This window comes from Pleurodeles waltl, chromosome 10, assembly GCF_031143425.1.
Source record: "Pleurodeles waltl isolate 20211129_DDA chromosome 10, aPleWal1.hap1.20221129, whole genome shotgun sequence".
Taxonomy (NCBI): Eukaryota; Metazoa; Chordata; class Amphibia; order Caudata; family Salamandridae; genus Pleurodeles; species Pleurodeles waltl.
The window spans coordinates 251,847,864-251,862,900 of record NC_090449.1 but is presented as its reverse complement, the minus strand read 5'-3'; the positions used below and the strand labels follow the sequence as shown (position 1 = coordinate 251,862,900).

General features: G+C 41.4%; 1 protein-coding gene across 2 annotated transcripts in view; it reads left to right on the top strand.

Moving 5' to 3' along the window:
• Positions 1-13,551, top strand: part of SBK1 (SH3 domain binding kinase 1) — a 401,362-nt gene extending 387,811 nt beyond the window's left edge. For both annotated transcript variants that reach the window (XM_069210338.1, XM_069210340.1), the window contains exons 3-4: positions 2,388-2,590; positions 6,483-13,551. In XM_069210338.1, the coding sequence (XP_069066439.1) occupies positions 2,388-2,590; positions 6,483-7,274 (995 nt within the window). In that variant the 3' untranslated portion in view covers positions 7,275-13,551. The remainder of the gene's footprint in view (positions 1-2,387; positions 2,591-6,482) is intronic.
• Positions 13,552-15,037: the final 1,486 nt, after the last annotated feature.

The following is a 15,037-nucleotide window of genomic DNA, read 5'->3' as shown; positions in this document are numbered from 1 at the left end:
TCACTCTCTCTACTGCCAAGGCCTCCCTGTCTAGGGCTAGATGTGGCCTCCTCCAACCTCCGTTTCCTAAGTTCCCTATCTAATGAGTCATCTTCTGGAGCTGAGCAGTTTGTCCCCTCTGATACAGAGGTGACATGAGAGTGGCAGGATTAGAATCTGTCCCTAGGCTTAGTAATCCTCTGATTAGTCCCCTGGGAACAAAGGGGGGCCTGCTAACATGGCCACCTTTGGCACTAACTGTAGTGCTCCCAGCTATACTAGGGGGCTTACTAGGGACCCTGTGATCCTCTGAGGGACCCTCCTGACCCACCTCAGCATCTATATCTTCTTTTTCTAACTCTGGGTACCAGCTTGTGCCTGGTCATCCTGGAGGAGAAGTCCTAAGAGTATACTCTTAGTAGGGTTCCTCCCTGTCTTCAGTTTCCTACTCTTACACACTTCCCTCAGTTTCTGAAAGGTAACGTCCTCATAGTGAGAACCCATGTTCTGAGATGTGCTAGGTACTGAAGACATGCTGGAGTGGTGTAGGGTGTGCTTAATCTCCCTAACTTCTAGTCTTGCTTACAGAAGTTTGGAGCTAGGGCTATGCCTAGACCCCTCTAGCAGGTTGTCGGGTCCTGGAGGTACCAGTGGCAGTTCGGAGGCCAGTAGTTGAAGTGAAGGTTGCAGAGGAGTCCTGTTGGAATCTTGCAAGCCGAATCTGAGGACCCACCCAAGAGAGAGTCCCTAAATAGCCCTGAGAGGGGAATTGGTCACCTAACCAGGTAAGCACCTATCAGGAGAGGGCTCTGACATCACCTGCCTGGCCTGGCCACTCAGATGCTCCTAGAGTTCCCTGCCAACCTTAGAAACGAGATGGCAGAACCCAGGGACCCTCTGATGGAGCTCTGGGCACCCCCCATGGGGTAGTGATGGACAGGGGAGTGGTCACTCCCCCTTCTATTGTCCAGTTTCTTGCCAGAGCAGGGACTGGGGGTCCCTGAACCAGTGTAGACTGGTTTATGCACGGAGGGCACCAAATGTGCCCTTCAAAGCAAAACAAGTGGCTCGGGGAGGCTACCCCTCCCAAGCCAGTCACACCTATTTCCAAAAGGAGAGGGTGTTACCTCCCTCTCCCAAAGGAAATCCTTTGTTCTGCCTTCCTGGGCTTGATCAGATCAAGCAGCAGGAGGGCAGAGAACTGTCTGAGGGGGTAGCAGCAGCAGGGCTGCCCGAAAAACTCTGTAAGACTGGTAGTAGCAATGCTGGGGGTCCTCTAAGGAGCCCCCAGAGTGCATGGAATCATACTTCCAATACTTGCAACAGTATTGATACCAAACATGCCTGGGTTTGTAGTTCCCGTTATGTAGCTGGACATAGGTAATGATCTATGTCCAGTACATGTGTAAAATGGCATCCCGCACTCACAAAGTCCAGGAAAATAGATCTGTAGTTTGTGGGTGCGCCTCCGCTAGTTCAGGGGTTCCCTCACACACGGGTACCTGCACCCTGTTCTCTGGGCTGAGAGGGCCTGCCATAGGGGTGACTTTAGTGAACTGGATGCACCCGTTTCACGCAGGCGGCAATGGCAGGCCTGCAGAACCACTTAGCGTGGGCTCCCTATGGTTGGCAGAGTAAATGCTGCAGCCCATAGGGATCCCCTGGAACCCCAATGCCCTGGGTACCTAGGTACCGTGTACTAGGGACTTACATGGGGGATCAGTATGCCAATTGTGGAGAAAAAAAGGTGAGTAGAAACCAAATTTAGAGGAGAGAGCATAGTCACTGGGGTCGTGGTTAACAGTATCCCAGTGACACAGTCAAACACACTGACAACAGGCAGAAAATGGGGGTAACCATGCCAAGAAAGAGGGCACTTTCCTACAAAGTGCACTTCCCCTGAACTGCCCTCCTCCTCCTTTACAATTTGTAATAACCACTGGGCTGTTTCCATTACTAAAAGTAGGGTTAATTTTTAAAGCATTTGCAAAGTAACTGCTACATGCTGGCTTTATGTTGAGCACATAACGTTAATGTTTCCAGGATGTGGGCACACAAACCACCTGATGGAAATACAAACTTCAAAGGAAGAAAATTGCCTTTTCCCAGTGCTAACTTTGTATCTGGCCTAAAGAAGACAAGTCAGTCACCAGTTGACCGATAACTGCGCCAACCATCCTCCCAGCCCTTTATTAACCATAGCTTACAACTGTTCACATATCTGTACAATGGTAATACACATGTTCTGACAAACGCTTGGAGAAAAAAATATATCATCTTTAACATTTCTGACTGTGTTTCAAAATCTCATTTCTCAAACTTAGTTGTTCATTGCGCATCCACAGTCTCTTGCTGTTTCAGGCCACGGGCCTTAAATGTATCCTTTTTTTCTCTTTCCTTTTCTCCAGGGACCAAGATGGCACTGAAGTTTGTGAACAAGAACAAGACCAAGTTGAAAAACTTCCTGCGGGAGTTCAGCATCACCAACACCCTGTCTGCCAGCCCCTTCATCATCAAGGTGTTTGACGTGGTCTTTGAGACAGAGGACTGCTATGTTTTTGCACAGGAGTATGCCCCGGGCGGTGATCTGTTCGACATCATCCCACCTCAGGTACAGCCATTCTGTTCAGACCTGCTGGAGTAATTCTAGCAGCCTCAGATACTGCTAGCTCTTGAGACTCTGTTACTAGGCTCTTCCCTGCCTCTCACCTCACCCTATTGACTTTTACAAGGGGGTTTCAATGAGTTCAAGGCTGCTTTTCTTGAAAACTGCATTACCTAGTGAACAGATGATAGTGTTGTAGCTCCACTTGAATAACTCACCTTGTTGACTAAGGCTGGAGCATTGACATTGAGATGAATTTGATATCTACTTCCATTTCTAGGGGAATGTGAGAAATGTCAGTTTTATCTGCGACTTAGAACTTGCATGGACAATGGTTGGACTGGCAGCCTATGGGTCCTTATTTTGTACTCATTTGCTTTAATCACATTGCAAAAGCCTCAAGAAATTTCTAATTCAAAAAGAAGGAGACCAAGCTTAGGAGTTATTTTAAAGCTAGGTTTTACATGACTTTCAGAAGTTTGGAGCAGAGAATGTATCTAAGGTGTTTGGTTAGGCCTGTTCAGAGAGTAGCTGCCCTCGTTGTAAACCCTTTTCATCTCAAGGATGACTATTTGAATCCACATATTTATTCAGATCCAGAGGAGTGGATTGTTCTACTGAGGCGAAGAATATTGAGATGCAAGAATATCGTGGGCATAACAATGAAAAGTATGTGCATTAAGAGGAAGTATAAATGTACTTCTCCTAACTCCACATCTACGTACCTTGAAGATTTATCTATATCACCATGGTACACATATGTGGAGTTAGGTATAGAAAATCTGTAATACCTACCTTTTGATATTTTGTATTCAATATTTTGCCCTCCATATTTTTATAGTTCGATATTCTAACTTCAGTATTCAGGGGGCATACTAGAGGAGTCCAGCCTTTCACTTGACTTTTATAGGGTAATAAAACTTTGAGACTTGTTGTGGCTGTTTGTTGTACAGAGCATTGTGAGCCAGAGCGCCTTCAGCATCGTTGCATGTGATCAGGGCAGACAGACCTTACAATAAGTCAGGCTGCTGAGATTTGAAGAAACTGGTTTCTTTACCAGAGTGGAGCTCACACTTTGTAGAAAACAGTTTCAGTAGATACATTGGGCGTGTTTAATGCTTGGATTACCCTCCATTGATGTGAATAAAAGATGTTCTGATTGTGGGGACACTTATGAGTGAGGATTCCAGCAGGGATAACGGAATCATAAGACACAGTTGTTTTTATTACTTGATAGTGCTGTTTTATATGTAATTCCCATTTGGATACGGTTTAGTCTTGAACATTTTAAATAGGATGGCAAAGGGTCCAGGAACAGCTTTATTGCTAGTTTTTTCTTAAGTGAGGTCAGGTTAAGACAGTTCCTTAGAGCTGAGAGCAACTAGTTCTAAAGTTGAGCACTCAGCACTTGCAAGAAGCAAGGAGGAAGATCCCTGCTTCTCACGATTGAACCATGTTTGTGCAAACAGATTTGCCTTGCTAGATCTTTAGTGATGATTGATCATGAATGGTGGAAAAATAGACTGGGTAATTGGGGCCATGATCTATCATTGCTTTGAAGGTGGTTCAGAACAGTTAGTAAATGCAAGTACTTGAGCCATTGTTATTTGAGATTTGCCGGTATTTCTACCTGGGTATGTGGCTTTTGGTTTTCTGTGCTTTGGGTTACCTAGTACATGGGTCTTCCTAAATGCACACATCCTTGTTATATGTAGTAGCACAAAGTAGATGCTATTTCTACTGGATAATGTTTTATCTACGAGTTTGTCTTCCACACTGTTTTATATCTGTAGTTATTTGTGCCAGATGTTTGTTTCATATACACAATTGGCAGCATTGTAAATAGTTTCCATGTATGCATTGGTTTGTGCTGGAAACTATTTTACTAATATTTTGTTGTATTAAAATATTTCTGTTGTACATTGTTGAATACCACCTGTCTGTGCCGGACTTTGTAGTTATTTACACTGATGTCTTATAATACCTACAAGTACTTATTCTGATATTTTACTTAGTGTACATCATGTTTCTCCGCCAAAATATGGAAGTTAAAATACCGACCTGCTCTTGCAGTGACTCCACATTATCAATCTAAGTGGAAGTAGGGTTAAGAATAGACAATTAATACTTCCCTATGTATTCTTACTTAGGCGGTTCGATGTTAGTCATTATTCAGGTTGATTCTTAATCTCAGTATTATGGTATATAATTGCTTGTATGGTGGTTATTTGCTGTGTGCCGTGGAGTGTTCTTGGTGTACAAGCCTTTGTGCTTTATTTATGCTCATTTGTACTCGGATGGTTTTTTAATGCATGATATTGGAGGAATGCTGTTGATTTCCTACATGTAATGTGATTGGATTTGCAGTTCTGCAAATGACGCCAAACAAAATTGGAGATATTTTCTTACATTATTTGCATAATGTACTGTTGCTCGGTGCATATTATTGCACTTGGGGGCTATACAGTTTACAGTGATTCAATGTCAGTATGACTTACCCCATACAAATGCGGATCAGTGCTTATCTCAGTTAGGAACAACATCCTCCCCAGGCTTAAGATAATCAGCCGTGTTGATGCATACTTGCCCAAGACAGTGCCTATGCTCGATAAACATGGCCATGCCAGATACCTTGCTCACCTGATTGTCTGTGCTACATGTGGCCAGAGGAATCCCTCCAGCCAAATACTGAACCACCAACTTCCAAAGGAAAGCATTTGTCATTAGCTATGTTTTTATTATACATTCAGGAGCAAGACACAAGCTGAACCTCTGCCTACTCACTAGAAAGTTGAGTATACAAATTATGTGTGGCAGTCACATGTACACGCGCACACACAAAAACACTTGGGAATCACAGATTGCATAAGTACTGTGAGGTGTGCTTATCTAAGATTAATGACTTACGTGTCTACTATTCTAATGTCTGTCTATCCAGTGGATTGGGGCACTGAAAATGCTTTCCTCACACAGCGTGTTTGTGTGGTTTGGACGGCCTGGTGGTTGTTATTTCTATGGGTGGATATTTCTTGCACATGGTGGTTCATTCTACATTTGTTTGGTTAGTGTAAGTAGCTTGTACTTAATGAAGTTTATTTTACGATGATTCTTGTGCCTGATAGTTTGATGTATACTGTTATTTCTTCCTGTTTTGGGGTATGTGGCTGCTTTCTTTGGACGTTGATTGATTGATTCAGTTGAATTAGATCTTGTTGTAGGCAGTTTACCGCTACTTATGATTGTTTGTTATGTGAAGCTGTTGTACTCAAAGGTGTTTGTACTACGTATTTGTTTTATGTGTCTGCTTGCACTATTGGTGGTTGTATGTAAAAACATCAAGCTCAAGAATTTAAAACTACCAATGCATTGAACTGAAAATATCAGCTACCAACATATTTCTTACAACTGGAAGTATCGATTTGCTTATTTTAAATCCACATTTACATACCTTGACAGTACATTTATTGGTAGTTGATATTGTGGAGCTGAAATTAAGCAGCTCAATATTTAAACGTTGATGTTATGTTAGAACTCCACTGTTGGTTGGTATATGATGTTTTTATTCTTGTGAGGTTTATGTTGATATTTAGTTGCACCTATGTGGTAGCTGGTATCCGCAGTTGTTTTAAGAAGGCAGTGTTTTGCCTATGATTGTTTGCTGTACTCAATGACTTGTATCAGTGACTTTTTTTAGGCTCCATTATTTTCACCTGCTGTTGTTTGATGTTGTAGATATTTTTAGTTAGTTAGTTATGGTGGTCGTTGTATACACTGGGATTTGCCTATGATTTTGTGCAGCTATTTACTGCAGAAGGATATTTTCTTGTGCAGTTGCCTCAGCTAATTGTTAACAAAGATATACCGTCATACTAACAAGCTGTGTTTTGTTATTGTGCAGGTGGGTCTTTCTGAGGACATGGTGAAACGATGTGTTCAGCAGCTGGGGTTGGCACTGGATTACATGCACAGCAAAAACCTGGTGCATCGGGACATCAAACCAGAGAACGTACTCCTGTTTGACAGGGACTGTCGGCGGGTCAAACTGGCAGACTTTGGCATGACCCGTAAGGTGGGCTGTCGAGTGAAGCGCATCAGCGGCACAATCCCGTACACAGCTCCTGAGGTTTGCCAAGCTGGAAGGGCTGAGGGCTTCACTGTGGACACCAGCATCGATGTGTGGGCATTTGGAGTGCTCATATTTTGTGTTCTTACAGGTAATTTTCCCTGGGAAGCAGCCACACCCTCGGATACTTTCTACGAAGAGTTTGTGCGTTGGCAAAAGGGGCGTTTGGTGGGATTGCCATCTCAATGGAGGCGCTTCACAGACAACGCCTTGCGCATGTTCCAGCGCCTCTTGGCATTGGAACCTGAAAAGCGATGCCCCATAAAAGAAGCCTTCTACTTCATGAAGTATGACTTGATGTCTGAGGTGCGGAGGCGGCCCTCCTATAGATCGCGAAAACACACTGGTGACAAGGTGTCTACTACATCTCACCGCCATGAGACTCCCACCTCCTGTACTCCTACCCCACTGAAGAGGACCATCCTCACAGAGGGCAGTGGGCTTAGATTATCACCTGCCACGTCTGATGTGGGCCTTCCTTCCCCAGGACCTAGCAGAACTGATGGGCGGCAGGACAAGGGTAAAGGCCAAATGGTTCTGGCTACAGCAATAGAGATTTGCGTTTAGCCTTAAGGTAGTGACAATAAGGATTCTGGTAACATTCACTAAGGTTGTCAGTGACTTTCAGAGCACATAGGAAGTGATGTCACTCGCAACTTGACATCCTGTTGCGCATGTCCACGTGTTGATGTCAGTTAGGGCCAGTATGCCCTCCCAGAAGCAAAAAATGACATTTTTAAAAGCAAATTGAAGGAATCTATAATGATGAAAACATCGATGCACCTTTAAAAATGAAATTCTTATTCAAATGAACATGTATCAATGGATTTTGGATCTGTAGATTATATTTCATTAGCATTGTAAGGTTCCTAGACAATAACTAATATTTTAGGGTAACAGCACTGGTTATTAATTTAATAGGAATTTAGTACTGGTGTAATGTACAATACTGATAAAGTTATAAAGAAAGTTCCACACTCGTCCCCAGAGCCAGTAGCACACGGGATCTGGCAATGCCAGCACCCCACCGTAGGTCACCCATGTGCCTCAGTCTTGTCTTACTGGGATCAGCCCTTCTTGAGAAGTTCTTACTCTCTTTGCCACTCTTTTCAATGTTTCGTCTTCTCAACTGCGAGGCATCATCTTTGAGAAAAAGGGAAGTTTCTTTGGAATTGTATGTTACGATATGACGGTCAACAGTAGTGACCTACAGCAATATTACATCCATTACATAGCTTATCCCTGCACCGTCAAGGTATGTATATAAAGAGAAGTATACATTTACTAATCTCAAATCTCGATCTACTTAAAATCACAATATAGTGGTAGTCAATGTAATGGATGCAATATTTATATAATGCAACACATTGCTTGCAATATAGTGTCCTCCCACCTTGTACAGCCAAACCCTCATGGAGGATCCCTTCTTGAAGGAAGGACATCTGCCCCACCCCACCCATTTCAATTCATTTCTGATTAAGAGATTCTTGAGTGGTCCGACACATACTGCCCCTTGACCCGAAGGGATCTCTTCAGCCATAAAAACTGTTTTACTGCATTCACTCAGTTACATCCTGGTGTCCTGGTGATCTTCTATATCGAAGTGATCAACCTGTTTTGGGTACTACAGATAGGCAATGACTTTTCTTTAGCTACTCGACATCTTATCTGCTCACAAAATGCAAATGAGAAAATATGTGTGTGGAGTCAGAAAAGGCACCTTGAGGACGATTTATATCTCCATCTGAAGGAATTTAGACTAAATTGGGCTTTTACACATGATTTAGGGGATTGTGATGCCTTGTTTTTCGCAAAATTCAGTTTTGTGTGGTGGGACAAACCAGTCACATGAGAAAACACATTTCACAGAGTTTCCTTACAAACTGAAATACATATGGCTTTGTACTTAATACTGATACTATGAGTTGACCAGGCCACCTTTTTGTAAAGGTTGTGTGGGAACTCGTACAACACAACAGTTCAGTACTGCACATGTAGGCCTTTACAGTGGCAAGTAAATTTACTCAGTAGTTTGCTTTGAGTTGTGCTGCACCAACACCCACACACAGCCTTAATAAATGTGGTCGACATTGTGGTGTTGTTTTGGAGTATTGTTAGCAGTCACTCTATAAATGATGCGAAAGCTGACGGAACTCCCATTGCAACCCTTGATCATGGGAAGAAGCACTCCTCCTAACACGACCAGTTTCAGAGGCCAGGCAATAAAGGATCTTCACCCAGGCATGCAACTGTGATGAGAACATTTTTTATCAGTTTTCTGAGCCCATTTTCATCGGAAGACGTCACTGGCACCTACATACCAGAACATGAAACTGGCATCAATTGCCAAGAGCCTTGTTGAGTATAGGCAATCATGCCACTGATGTCAAATTGAAATATATTAAAGCAGTTTGGAAACCAAGCTCTCTTCATTTGGGAGATGTCTTCTAGGAACTGTGCGCTGAAGCTCACAGTCGTCCACATAATTACACAATAGGGAGACAAACATTTGTCTTAATATGTGGAAAATCCATAATGGAATACAGTGGTTTATAAGAAATTCTTAGCCATAAAGAGATGTGCACCAAGAAAGTTCCACCCAGCGTTGCCAGTGATAGGAATAACATAAACACCGATTGGCCTCTTTCACCAAACTTGTTCACACTTCCTGAACAGATTTTTGTATCTGTCCCTTCACTGCCTCTATCTGGGTTTTATTATAAGGTAGTCTTTAAGGCTTGTTAAAACATAATGGCCTTTCCTCAACAGTAAAGTTGATTTATATACTCTACTCCTGAAATGTCAATTTGTTTCATTTTTACAAGAAAGCAAACAATCAAAATATGAAAGTTATTTCATACACATTCTAGAAACGTATATGAATGTCCATTTGTTTCCAGGGGTAATCTAAAAGAAATAGGGGATCTGAAACATCCCCCTCTAACATGGAGAGAGGTAGCACTGAACTAGTGTTACATAAGTTGTTAAAGTAGGCGCTATATTGCCTGTAACGATGCAAGGCAATGTGGGTCACTGACTCTCTGTCTTTGGTGTAATCATATATCTATCATAAAAAGCAATAGAACTTTGGTGCAAATTGTCACCCCAGACTAACAATGGTTGGTCACCAATTGATTCATGAGTGCAAGCATATTGAAATGGATTCCCGTTCAGGCAGTTCCACATTTTGTTTGATTTATTTGTTGTGTTTTATTGATGTTTTAGGAATGATGGAAATAACCTATAATGATGTTTCAGGGATAGATCACCAGTGAAAAACATGTGTGGTCTTGTGGCGTGTTCCCTCTGACCTGCTTTCAAAATGTATAGGTTTTATCATCGTAGCTTGAATTTATTTATTCTTGGCAGTGGGAGCTTGCCTGAGATTCACATCATGGCTGAGGTGGCAGCATTTTGAAGTGTCTCGATCAGAAAAATTACCGAAGATCTTAGGCATTCTGCTCTTTATAGACCAAATATTTTATCTTTCTTGTTTTACAACCCTGACATTATTAGTGACAAATCAGTGGTGACAATAATTGACTAGCTTATGGATGCTTGCCACAGCTCCTTTTCTCTCTACAGTGATACTGGAATTGATCCAGAATTGAGAGACACAGGACAAAGCTAGGACAACCCCTTGACTCCATCAACGAAGGCAAAACTGAGATGCATGTTACTTCCCCGTCATTCCGTGGTCAAGGCAGTGCATGATAAATAATATGGTATGATGAGATTAGGTATATCCAACAAACATGCCTAAATCTTAGTTTTGTTTATAAATGTATTTATTTTTATTCCATGTAATTTATTTTTGTGTTACTGTGTATGTTCTGTGTGTGATGTTTTGTCATTTGTGAGAGTGTAGATGCTGATCTCTGGTAGCCTTTATATTGGAGTCAAAAACTTGAAATCAGACATTTTGCCCATATTTATACTTTTTTTGCTCAGTATTTGCATAATTTTTTGACGCAAAAGCGCTGCAAACTTACAAAATACAATTATATTTTGTAAATTTGCACCGCTTTTGCGTCAAAAAATGAAGCAAATGCGGCGCACATAAAGTATAAATATGGGCCTTAGTCTCTTCTAAACAGGTGGACTTTGGAATGATACATCCACTTTTGCCTGAACACCAATGAAAGGCTTACTTAATGTGGTAAACGTGTGCTTGGTCTACCACGTAAAATTTATTGTACTGTTATCTAGAGATACATAATGTATGTAGTCTTCGGAAGGGAGCCTCTGAGCCATCAATAACGGTCACTTGACCTGCAAAATTTGTTAGCCCATTACAATTTAAATGCCTCCATTAGACGTAGTTGTCTTGTTTGTCCATTCCATAAAGATGACAGACATAACTCTGGCATTTATTTTTAATTATTACACATCCATCTAACTTCACTATGTGAGCTTCAGCAGCACACTTCCTTGATCCCACCAGTGGTTTCCAATAGGTAGCTATCAAATATTGAGGCGCTTAAAACTTGAGACAAAAAAAACATAATGTGGAACCAAGGTTTTCACACTTCAGAGCCTATGAAGAAAGGATGCTGATATTATTTTCTGTTCATGCCCTTATTGACAGCTTGCAAATCACTATAGGGCATGAGTAGCAAAATGTACTCAATGATTTAATTACAATTCAGTGAAACCAATAGGAATCTTTTTCTTCCCTGGTAGTTTTATGCTGCACCCTACATTCAAAGATTACGTTTGAAATGTTGCAAGTGATTTACAAAATGGTGCTCAGGTTATCAATCCTGAAACATCAAAAGATGTAGCAGATCTGCCAGGATTTGAACCTGTGGCCTTCAGGTTTGCTCACATCTCACATCTGGTGCTCACACTGACATGCTTCTGATAGCAATAGCAGATAGAACAGCATTGAAGTAATTGACAAGACATCTGTAAGGATCAGCAAGAACCAAAATAAGTGTTAAGCAATTAAGGGGAACTGTCTATATGTTACAACTGCTGGTACTATCCATATCATCACACAACAATACAGTAACTGCTTTATCTTTCGCTCTACTTTACTCTTTAGCAATTTTGACTTGTCAAGTTTTTCAAAACTTGGTCATCCTTCTCCCAAAATGTATGATGTCACTATACATATAGTTAGGTTGACACAGTTCTCTTGTAGGTTTACGATGCTGCACACAGAGTTTAAATAAGAAATACAATATTGTTCAAATGGATTGTGCATAAATGCGTTTGACTAAGAGAAAATTACTGCAGAACATAAAACTGGCCACAAATCTGTGACTTCAAACTTTGAGAGTTCCTAGGTACAATGAAATAGGAATGAGTGAAGTCTTCAAAGTAGATAACAATTGAGGTTGTGTTAAAAGTATATGATGTCAGTGATGTCAGGACAAACAACTTTAGTTGGCAAAAATACATTTGATTAGTTTATGAACGAAGCAATCAAAAGCTGGCTTCATTGGTTTTCTACCATGCCACCTCACCCTTTTTGCTAATAATCTTTACAAGTGAGGTGAGGATGAATCCTGGCAATGAAAACTAAACAAATCAATCCAGTAAGGCTGCCTATTTGACAGGAAGTACTATGGACCATTTGTAGCACAAAGTTACCTCTGGGTAGATGCCATCCTTAATGCCATTCTCCAGTGTGGATTTCCCCATCCTTAAAGACAGCCAGAGTGCTGGCTGTGAAAGGTTGGCATCAGATGACACATGGTGGTTAGTTGTAGAGCATGTCTGTTTCAGATGCCCAGTAAATTAACTTGCACTATTGTCAGTAAAGGGAGATTGTCTGTGATTAGTGTGGTTAATGCTAACATAATAGAAAGGCAGATGTTTAGTCCTGTGAGGGTCAGGTGAATGCTCAGCTTGTCAGAAGTGCCTCCCGACAGTCTATTCTTGCATCACAATGGGAAAAAGATATTCAAATCTAATACTGATAGAACTTTCGGGAAACATGCAGAAAGATTGTCTGTATTTGAACAAAGGGAATGACCAGAATGTGGTAGCTGAACTCTTGCTTTCACCTGGGTAAGAGTTGAGAGCTGACTCTAATTCTGCTGATCCTATAGCATAAAGGGCTACATCGTTCTTAAGCAAAGGTGGCTTACAGCCACCGTGGTTAGACTGTTCTCGCCGTTCAACAATAACTGATCTAACAGTGTGTGAAAGTGAGAGATCTGTGCCGAAACAACATCACCAGCCTCCCAACATGCCTGGACATAGACAGCTAACGATCTATGAGGAGGGTATAAGCCAAGGGAGGGCTTATCACCTTTATGTTACCTTCTCCCTCACCAAAGGTTCTACACGTTGGAGAGGCAGAAGGGCTCCATAGGCTCATGCCTGCAAGAGACAAGATTCCCCATCACTCAAAGCAGCCGAATTCCTTGGTACATGGGTAGGAAACGGGATCAACACTAACTCTCTTCCATATCGCCATTCCTTGTATAGTGTTGTCCAACACCTGACTCCACTCTCATCTTAGGGACAGTCAGTTCCTCACTCATGGACCAAAAGCTACACACACAGCTGCAGAATTGAATATCAGACCTTCTGAGTGGCTTGAAGTTGCTGGGGAATGTATGAAGGCCACTGCCCTGCTATTCTCTAAAAAAGGACCCAAAACTTGGAGTTTTAGAATTGTAGGCGTTGCACTGATGTAGACATTTTAAGCAGTGGCTTCTCCTTTGCCTTAGGCCCCTTAACGTCCTTGATCTCTTAGTGCAATAATGTAGAGCTGGAGAAGTAATAAAACTTGTATTGCTGTTGTTTTCCAACCCTTCCTGTAGGGAAGAGTACTTGTCACAGATGTTACCTCAGTTTTAGTTGAACTGTTGAAAAACCAAGAAATAGTAAAAAAACAAAAAAGCAAAAAATATACATAATTGAAGATTTTATTAGTTTCTTTCGTAATAGAGTGGTTTAATGTTATAAGGATGCAGTGGTCTTTTTGTCATGTCTGTTTTAAGTATGAATAAAGAGAGTGGAAGTCTACTTCCGTGACTTAATGTTTGTTATACAGTATGTTTGTAGAAGTAAAATGCATGTAACATTTTTTTCTCAGAGACTCCAACATAGTTTGCAAAACCAAAGAGGTTTGTCAAAGTGTTATCACCACAAATGTCCTCACCCGAGATTTCTTCAACTCAAATAATTATTTGTCTGGTTACTAACCTCTGGAATCGTGGGGGTCCAGGGTAGTTTAGCCTGCCCACTTCAAAAGTATATAAATAAACATTTTATAATTAGACAGTTTTGCTGGCATAGCGGTCCATCTACAGAAATCCATCTTGGAAGCTCTTTTGATCATCTCTCAAACTCAATTTTAAAACATTGCTAGAATTTATCAAAAGTTTATCTTGGAACTTTAGTTGATTTTGTCCCAGATGCAATCCTAGAACTTTTCTGTGTGTTACCTCAAAGTGTCTTCATGGAGAACTTATAAATAGTTTTGAGCCTCCTCTGGAACTTTACCTCTCATATATGTTATTGGATGGGATTGTCTTCAAGGAGTGCCTCTGAGCACATAGGAAATCTTGAGTTCCTGCATACTGTCCTTGAAGGCTTGGTATGTAACATATCACATCCTCAATCCTACCAGTATTTCAAGGGCACTCACATGGTGAGATTTTTCCTAACAGCAAACCCATGTATGCATGAAGGTGTTTTCAGATAAAACATTACCACTTTATAGCTCTTCCTCACCACAAGTTGACTGTTCACCAGAGAAATGTATTCCGTTGTCTTAAATTGCGATTGTTATGAGTGCCTCACTATCCTTATGAATGACTTGGGAAGAGATGGCCTGTCCTGGTGAATAATGATTTTCCATATTTCTCAAGCAGAGGAAGGAGCTTTGTTTGTTTCTGCATCTTCCTTCAAGGAGTCCCTTCCTTGTAAGTAGAGGAAAGTAACGGATGCAAATTTTGTCCCATTCATTTTTTATAGTTTATGGGACCATGTCATGAAAGGTCAAATTTTATCTCCATTAGGCAGACCAAACTGCTTAGCAGCCTTTAGCTGGAGCACACAATAACTTTTAATAAAGTATGTATCTTTTATGCCGTATGGATGCTACCTGTCCAGGTTCACCACTGTTACATCTTCCCTTCACTAACAATTCGAAAATCTATTACAGAAAATATAGGGATTCTGAACAGTTTGCTGTGGCCTTTGGGGGCTTGTAGGAGATGACAATGGTTCTATTAGTCCATCATCTCTTTCTCCAACAGAGAGTGGAAAACTGAAAGAGCCTGTCATGCCAGTAATCGAGACAGAACCCAAAAGGGGGACTTGGGTGTAATTGGTGGCCCAGGATGGTGCTGAATAAAAGGAGAAAA